Source organism: Idiotropiscis lumnitzeri, chromosome 3 (genome assembly GCF_059441095.1).
Source record: "Idiotropiscis lumnitzeri isolate Australia: NSW breed Sydney's pygmy pipehorse chromosome 3, RoL_Ilum_1.0, whole genome shotgun sequence".
Classification (NCBI taxonomy): Eukaryota; Metazoa; Chordata; class Actinopteri; order Syngnathiformes; family Syngnathidae; genus Idiotropiscis; species Idiotropiscis lumnitzeri.
Genome location: NC_142393.1, coordinates 25,652,243 through 25,661,662, shown reverse-complemented (window position 1 = coordinate 25,661,662; position 9,420 = coordinate 25,652,243). Strand labels below are relative to the sequence as shown.

General features: G+C 46.0%; 1 protein-coding gene across 1 annotated transcript; it reads right to left on the bottom strand.

Annotated features, from left to right (window-relative positions):
- Window positions 1–90: 90 nt before the first annotated feature.
- Window positions 91–6,648, bottom strand: asb14b (ankyrin repeat and SOCS box containing 14b). The gene is made up of 9 exons (XM_088291366.1): window positions 6,524–6,648; window positions 6,392–6,444; window positions 3,833–3,964; window positions 3,595–3,753; window positions 3,271–3,516; window positions 2,983–3,151; window positions 2,361–2,895; window positions 397–550; window positions 91–316 (listed from the first exon to the last, which is right to left on the bottom strand). Exons 1-9 carry the CDS (start codon window positions 6,646–6,648, stop codon window positions 126–128), a joined length of 1,764 nt encoding a protein of 587 aa, XP_088147492.1. The 3' UTR covers window positions 91–125.
- Between the last annotated feature and the right edge of the window lie 2,772 nt (window positions 6,649–9,420).

The window sequence follows — 9,420 nt, the reverse complement described above, 5'->3', positions numbered from 1 at the left end:
AGATGTAATAGATTCCAGTTTGGAAAGATGGATGGATGGATCACGTCCATTCAAGACACTTTTAATCATATGGGGAATGGCAATGCCTTGCAACTTGGTATAATATAATGTAGTAACTGAAATGTTTATGACATGAGGGAACCCACTGTTTCTATACTGCCCCTGTTGTACACATCAAATTCTTTGTAACGTAGGTACTCTTTCAGTCTGGGTGGAAGAGGGAGGTAGCTGATAAAAACTGACGTTTTCAAACGTAGTCGATCAAGGTGCCCTCGAATCTGCAGCCGGCATAGGTGCTTCAAACTTCGAGCATTTCCTGGGAAACAATACAATCAGGAAGTTTGTCAAAGGTCAGCCATGCCTAAAATGACTGAGGAGGTAACAACAAGTGCAAACTTTGGATGTGGCAGATCTGTGGCCATTGCTTCTGCTCCTGTAAGGTTTCCCTCAGTTTGGTGCAGAAGGAAACATGGTTGGTATAGTCGAGCATGATTCGCACCACCTGAGCTGATAAGTGCTTGAGCCAAGACACTGACACCACCTCACAGAACTGTGGAGGGAAAAACATATCAAGTTGCTAACAGATAGACATCCTGTGATTTTTTTTTCCCAGTGTTTCTGCAGTTCCCAACCATTTTTGCACGATGGACCACTTTCATGTAAAGCAATTCAGTGGTGCCTTGAGATCCAAGTTTAATTTGTTCTGTGACCAGGATCATAACGCAAAACACTTGGATCCCAAAATCATCTTTATCTGTTGAAATGAATGCAAATGCCATTAATCTGTTCACGGCCCATTCTCATGAAAATAAAATAAAATAAAATATAAAATATATATATTTGTTATCTTTTTCATTGGAGACAAAGATGTCTCTCGTGATGTTTTCTTCTTTGTAATGTCCATGTGAGGTTGGTGCGAGTGAGCTGTATTTAAAAAGAAAAAAAAATTTAACACGAAATCTGCATGGTAATTTTCATGGTCAAATATATATATATATATAGTTTTCTTTTTGTTGTTAATTGAGAAAAATAGCATTCTATAATATTGTACATTATAAAAACATGCATTAATGATGTTATTAAGTACAATTAAAACGAGTTAAACAGTTTTTGTCATTGTCCATAAATTGAATGGACACTGGCTCCTCTTTCTGATGCACGGAAGGCACTAATATTACTTCTCCTTTGCATTGGATAAATACTGTATGACTTTTGACTTTTATATTGTCTGTTTGCATATGTATACTTCGGCTGTGAGTGGCAATAATCAGCTTCAAGTCGAAGAATTGTTCACAAGTTGACACACTGCTACTTGTCGTAAAGTGAATTGAGTTGACTTCACCACCACCATACAGCCTTTATGTCTCAAGTTTGAACTCGCAAGTCAAAGCAAAATATAGCTCGTATATTGAAAGTCACATAAGTCAAGTCACTTGTTTCTCAGTGCACCACTGTAATTTAGAAGCGTTGAAACAAATGGAAAATAGTTACAAATCTAACTTATCATTACACTTATTATTAGTATTCTTGATGAAGTAGGTCCCAAACTGAGGTAATTTCATGTTCAGTCCACTCCGTAATTTTGTTATATTTTATAGGCTTTGTAAAAATAAATGGAGAATTACTAGGTGTTTTTTTTGTAGTAACAATACGGGTGAGAGGGACCATGGAACATTTGTCAGTTTCTCTGTACTCTGTTAACCTTTCAGCCATCATTTTAGCACATCAATACACGTCACACAAAAAAAAAGACTCAAACAAGTGAATGCGAGTCAGTCTCAGAGTCTTTCAAGCCACACTAATCCTCCTGATCTTGACCTCCAATATGGTGGACAAACATCGATCACATGGTCAAAAGCGATCTATTTCCTTGTAAAGACAGATGTATTTTTGTTGGAAGCTTTAGGTAGCTACTTTTTCTGTCTTATCATTTTGCATTTGACCGTTTTCGGAATTGCTGGTGAGCTTCTCTGTTACGCGTCAGAAATTATTGCCGTTTGGTACTTAAACTTGGTCACAGTGCATCAGATTGATCATACATCATATTTGTTTTTAATAACCGCCAACATTTTGTCATCATTGTTTTCTGGTTTTATATCATTTTGTCTTGCATTCCAAATGTAATATCTTGAGATATTAATGAGCATATGCACTCACGTCAGCTTGCATATATAAACCACTAGCACCCCCTATTGGTAACAAGCTGCACTTCAGCCTAATCACACAGTTTATCCTTGGTTGATTAAAGATGACTAAATTGCCCAAGAATTGTTGCATCTGCTTTGGGATCTACATGTTGTCTGAAGCACGGTACCAGAGGTTAGGAACCGCTTCTTTCCACAATTTTTGACCCTTCTCACCACCAAACCTTTGATGACAGGTGTTGTCCATGGACCCGAGTCACTGCAACTGTCACCATACGGACAGTCCAAGCAGCGCTTGACATCGTAGCCGTGGTTCAGAATAATTCTCAGCATGACTTCATCGTTTAATGCATACTTCAGGGCTGAGGGAAAGTGGGTGGTATTGACACGGGAGTGGTAGTTCACATTTGCACCAAACTTCAGCAAGGTATTGATGAGCTCATAGTTGCGCTGTCTCATTGCCACCTGTAAACAACTCAAAGGGTCCTGGTTCACCAATGACCCCGCCTTGAGCAGCAGGCGAGTGCACTGAAGATCATTGTTCAACACAGCAAAAAAAAGGGCAGACTTGCGTTCATCATCATAGTTGCGGCGCAGCCTCGGGTGTAGCGTTTGGTTTGGGTCAAAGTCAGCTTTGAGCAGCAACTCCAAACAATGTGCATGCCCTCCGGCTGCTGCAGAGTGAAGAGGACTCATCCCGCTCTCCTTTATCGCACACAGATTAGTCACTGGGATGAGGCGCTGCAATGCACTGTCAAAGAACAGGTGAGGTTAGAACAAAGCAGAGGGTTCAACTAAAAAGAGAACAGCACAATGTGTCATTGGGAATATTTCTCACAGTATGTGACCATGGTATGCCACACGGTGAATTGGAAGGTGGCCACTGTATAAGGGCAAGTTAGCATCTGCTCCATGTTCCAACAGCAAGGATATTACATCAGGGTTTCCTGGTGCCGCTGCATCAAACAAGATGCTGCCAGATTCGGATTCCCACTCAACATTTGCTCCTACAAAACATACATTCATTTGCATTATGGTTGCACAAAAACTAATCAGCGTGGACATGAAGAATCCCAAATTAAAATCTGCTAATATCCAATTGCGTCCATGGCAGATCATGTTGTACCTTTCAGCAACAAGTGCTCCACCACATTGAGATGCCCATTTTGTGCAGCCAGAGCAAGTGGTGTTTTCTTTTTTATGTCACACGCATTAGGGTTGGCACCAGACTCAAGCAGCAGAGAGACAAAGTTCTCCAGGCCAAGAAAGGCAGCCTCATGCAGGGCCGTCCTGCTTAGCGGGCCTAGCTGATCCATTTGTGCATCATAGTGAAGCAATAGTGTTGCCAGGTCGTACTGGTCATTTAGAATAGCTGAGAAATAAGGAGCAACAGATAAATAAAAAATGTGGGGAAATACTTATGTAATATAGAAAAACCTGCGGGAACTACCTGCCATTAATGGAGAATCTTGCTCATCATCTTGGAGATTAGGGTTACAGCCATTCTGTAAAAGGAATGTGGAGTTGTGTATACGGCCATAAACTACAGCTAAAAACAATGGTGTCTCCCCCTTGAATGTCCGACACTGGGCAGCCCCGAAGGGTGAAGCTGGAACCCAAACAACAGTTCACATCAGCTGTGTTGTCAAACATTAGTCATTGTTGAGTAGAAGCAGAGAAGACTATACCCGAAAAGATGATCTCGAGTATGCGTTTGCTCTCCTGCACTGCGGCCGCATGCAGAGGAATCCATCCTTGTTCATAAACTCTGGAGAGAGTCTCTGGTTGTTCTGTTTGTCTTTTGAGTGCACCTTCATCACCTGTACGGAGACATTAATTACATGAAGACATGTATGCCAAAATGGCATTAAAAGCGGTTGGATTATTAAGTGTATGGGGAAAACCATCAAACTCTAATGCAAATACTTAGGGAGCTAACAATATGTCCTAAACATTGGAAATGCATCTATAATAAGGTATTTTGTAATGTGTAACATGTGCTATCTTTTACAAATGGGTTTCTATGACATTTACAAGCCTCGGTTAAACTCCATGCTTCTTGATTTACAGCCAACCTCAGCCTGCCTTGAATAAATCACGCCTCTTTGGTGGTTACATACAAATTCCCAGGATACACATGGTGGGTATGTCAACTGTCTGGAAGGAGGAATGCGAATGCGCATGCATGAGTGGTGAGCAAGCCAGGCGTGACACCCTGAAATGATCATTTTCACTGCATTAATGGTAAAGATTTTTATTTATCCATTTTTTTTCATGGAAAATGCCAAGTGGAAGTTATTGGTCGAATTGTTCCAGGTTCGGGCCAGTAACAAGATGGGAATTTATTGCCGTCTCTCAGATACGATCTGGGGAGAAAGTCGTCACTTTCCTTTCTCTTTCTATTAGCTAATACAGTTCAGTAAACAATAACAATGAAAGTACAATTATCTATGTTATGAACCTATATTAGAATATGTGATTATCTAAGAGGTGTTAAGAGTAGCTGTGATAACTATAACCTGTATACTGGATGAGGACTTGCACATTTTAAGAACCAAAACAAGGGCAAAGAAAATTGTCCTGGACCCCTGCCACAACCTGGCCATCACGTCTTCCAGCTCCTCCCCTGAGGTAGCCGTGATCAAATATTGTGTTGACCAATCAGCTCCCTCCAACATTTTGTGGCTTGTCCAGGTGTTCCTTGTTGTCTCATCAATTTGTTTGCATTTAGTTCCCTGTTTAGGTGGCACTGTGGCCCGACTGATTAGCACGATGGCCTCACAGTGAGAGACAGCATTGGGAGTGGGTTCAATCCCAGCTCTGGCCATCCTGTGAGGAGTTTGTATGTTCTCCCCGTGCCTGCGTGGGTTTCCTCCGGGTACTCCGGTTTCCTCCCACATTCCAAAAACATGCATGGCAGGCCAATTGAACACTCTAAATGCCCCTAGGTATGAATGTGAGAGCGGATGGTTGTTCGTCTCTGTGTGCTCTGCGATTGGCTGGCAACCAGATCAGGGTGTCCCCCGCCTACTGCCCAAAGATAGCTGGGATAGGCTCCAGCACCCCCCGCGACCCGCGTGAGGAGTAGCGGTACAGAAGATGGATGGAAGGATTCCCTGTTTCCTTTCAGTTCTTGTCGGGTTAATGTCTCCTGTCAAGTGTCTGTCACCCTGTGTCTGTTATTTTCTTACTTTATCCATGTTGTACTTTGTTGCCTTTTTAGTACTTTAAATTAGCTTCTCTTGTGGAGCTCAATAAGGACAATCCAATTGGGAACAAGGACTGCACCACTTCAGCCAATCAGAGGTCAATTGTAACCATCCAGCAGGATACACAGCTGGATGTACGGTAGTGGGGTCGAAAGGAGAAAACAGGTGGTAGAGTTGATAATTGATGTTTCGTTGGCATGTTTGGAGAATGTCACAACATGATCCAACCGCAGTGCCAGTGAGGACCTATTGGTGTGAGTTGAGTGCCCCCCAAAAATGTGTGCTACGTGGTGGGCCAATGACCGAGACAGTGGAAAGTTTTGTTGTGCTGTCTCCTGATGCAAGTTTTTTTTTTTGCTTGCTGCAGGCCTTGTCCCAAAGTGGTTGTGGTAGCCAGATGAGAACTGCAGCACCTACGTGATCAAGCTGGACCGACACTACTTTGGTCTTACTCGCCAATGACTATGCTGCCTGTACCGACAAAAAAAAAAAGGTCCACACCTGTCGCCTCTTGACTTTGATAACCTTTTTTTTTTTTTTTTGAATAATGTTCTAGCCGCAATCCTTTAGGGTTTAAACGCTGTTCTATACTTTCTTTTTTTGGACTCTGGATCTGATCAATGCCATGTTTTTTTTTTTTGCTTTGTCTTATTTTAGTTTATTTTTTTCCATAAATTGTTGCGCATGACACTGTGAATGTTCTAAATTGTGTTTAAGCCTCCTGTATCTTCTTGGCCACCCAGTGTTACACCTGATGAATCTAAATTTACTTTCAGAGCAAATCCCAGGATTTAGACTTGTTGAAGTTTTTTTTTGGTTTGTCATTAATCATTAGTCGCTTCCCACATGACTTTGCAGTTTTGAGTACCACAAAATGAATTTTTGCGCCCTCTTTCTTTGCTTGATTAAACAATAAAAGCTAAATTTATTTTTTGTTTTGATGAGCTGTTCTAAATGTTTGTCCAATGTTTTAGAGGCAATACCAATGGAGAATGCCTTTTAAGGCGATGAAGCATGCAAGAGTGAAAAGCATCTTACCCTCTGCAATCGCTTTGAATATATCATCAGGGTCTTTGGTAACCTTCTGATGACTATGGCAAGAAAATAAGTAGTGAGGGAAGTAAAATAACAAATGGTTCATAGTAAAGTTAAAACTGCATCAACAGTCACCTTGGTTTCAGTCCCTTGAGCCTTCTGTATTCGTTGAGACTTTTTTCTATTATAGATTGGGTTGTTTCCTCTTCATCTGAGTCATCTTCAGATAGAAAAATATCATCTTCTGCTTCTGTGTTCATCACTTTGTCCATGAAGGGTCAGTGTTTAATTGGTAATGGTAAGGTACAATCTCCGGCTACACACATCCCATTACTGAACTGGGGCTGACGGCAATGAATTGCCAAACAGGGTATTGCCGCTCCAAATCTGTTTCCTGTTGATGGAATAGATGACTACATGCGCTTGTCCCGATTGCTCGTCCCCGTTCACGTTCATGTTAGTTTGTCGCTGTCTTTGTTCCCCGTCACGTTTAGGTTAAGTCACGTTCTGTCCTCCTTTGTTACTTTGCACACTGCAACGTTGTTTGTCCTTGTTTGATTCATTTAATAAATTCCCTTTAAGTTACCCTTTTCCCCGTTTCCTCGCATCTTGGGTCCTGCCCCTCCTCGCCGACCCCGCGATCCTGACAGAATGTTCCGACCAAACCCGGACCCAGCGAGAAGCTCTCGGCGGCGTCGTCGTCGCCGCTCGGACTACCCCCCTCATCCTGCCGACCAACCCCGTGTCCTTCCCGTAGGTTCCGCCTCTCGTACCTCGTCTGTTTCTTCCCCTTCGTCTCACGGTAATGTTATCGACTACCTACCCGTCATACCTCCCCACCTGATCATAGACTCGGATTATGACGACGATTTTGAGCACCCTGCCTTTTCACCCCCTCACTTTTCAATTAAGTCCGATTATGAATATGATTTTGAGCACCATGCCCCTCACGTTCTGGTCGACTCGGATCACGAGGATGACTTCGAGTATATTTATTATCTTTTAGACGCTCAGCGCAACTCGGAGTCATTCAGGACCCGTCACTTTCCTCCCCCCGAACAATTTCTGACACCTTTTTCTTTTGAATTTTTTGAGTCCACCTCCCACTCTACCTCGCGCGCTTCACGTCCAAAGTCATGTAGATCACGGCCACGTCGTCCACCGTCGGTTTCCGCACCTTGTCACGTCCCGCTTGCGTCTCATAGCTCACGTTCACCGGCACCAGTAGTTTCGGTCCCTCGTGTCTCTTGTTCTCCTGAATCCCTATGGCGGCAGGCTGATAGAGATCAGGTCCCCTGTCTCGGCTGTGCCCGGCCCGCCTGCTGCGCCCGGCCCGCCGCAGCCTCCACGTCAGCTGCAGCAACCTACACCGCCTCCACGTCAGCTGCAGCAACCCACGCCGCCTCCACGTCAGCTGCTGCAGGCCATGCCGCCTCCACGTCAGCTGCAGCAACCAAACCGCCTCCTAGTCAGCTGCTGCAACCAATGCCGCCTCCACGTCGGCTGCAGCCTCCAGTGCCGGTCCCTCGTCGGCTGCAGCCTCCAGTGCCGGCCCCTCGCCGGCTGCAGCCTCCAGAGTCCCACTCCGGCTCACCGCCAACTGCTGAGCCCCCGTTCCGGCTCCCCGCCAGCTGCTGAGCCCCGTTCCGGCTCCCCGCCAGCTGCTGAGCCCCGTTCCGGCTCCCCGCCAGCTGCTGAGCCCCGTTCCGGCTCCTCGCCAGCTGCTGAGCCCCGTTCCGGCTCACCGCCAGCTGCTGAGCCCCGTTCCGGCTCCCCGCCAGCTGCTGAGCCCCGTTCCGGCCCCTCGCCAGCTGCTGAGCCCCGTTCCGGCTCCCCGCCAGCTGCTGAGCCCCGTTCCGGCTCCCCGCCAGCTGCTGAGCCCCGTTCCGGCTCCCCGCCAGCTGCTGAGCCCCATTCCGGCTCCCCGCCAGCCGTCTGCCCCAAGCTCATGTCCCGGCGGAGCACGTCCCGCGTCCGCCCCAAGTCCATGTTCCGGCGGTGCACGTCTTGCGTCCACCCCAAGTCCATGTTGCTGCGGTGCACGTCTTGCGCCCGCCCCAAGTCCATGTTGCGGCGGAGCGCGTCCATCGTCCGCTCCAAGTTCCTGCCTGGGTGTACTCCAGGTGGCGACCGGGGCCCCCCGGTCGGCCGCCTGAATGGCCACAACTGGACTCGCTGGTCTGGCACCTGTCAGGTTTAAAACGGCCCTGACGCCTTTTTTACACTGGGAATTATTTAAATAATGATGGCTGAATGTCCAAAGTTAATCAAGAAAAGTTTTATTTGACAATTCGCGAATTGGTGAGAGAGAGACAGAGATGGGAAGCCGAACAGGTTGACCCCCTCCTCTGACTCCCCTCTGTCATGATCCGTCTTTCTCTGTCCAGCAGTGGGCGTTCCCTCCGCGCGCTCCCCGTCGCACGTCACCGGGCAGACGCGCCCAGCCGCGCAGCTGACGCTCATCACCTGCTGATTACCGTGACTACATAAGCCGTCGCCGAGGATCACTCGGCGTCGGATAATTATCCCGCAATGCTCACGCTCATAGTTTATGCTCACGTTTGCTCCATGTTGTTCCATGTCTTGATTTTCTCGTTCATAGTGTTTCTTGATTCAGCTACTTTTCGGCTCGCCCTTGGTTCTCGTTTTCGTTATTTGGATTCATCTTTCCCTTCTGTGGTAAGACCATTATCGTTTTGTAGTTTATCCTTGCTATGCAAGCGCTTTAAGTTAAATCTCGTTTTTGGTTCCCGGTGCGACCCGGTCCACCAGCGTTTTCTGTTCTCGTCGCTCGCGACGCTTGTAATTGTATATATACTCCTAAATCTATGTTTGTCACTAGTCCATATCCTAGTGAGGATATGGATTGATTGTTCTCTGTCGGCCCCAATAAATACCTGGTCTGAAACTCTTCTTGTGGTCAGCGTTTGTGGAGTTCACTCTTCGCTTCCGGCCTCGGCCGGACAGCGACCCTATCACCCTCCAGACTTAAAGAGCCAAAGAGGGGGCTGTCTTCTAGAATTCTAGCAGGC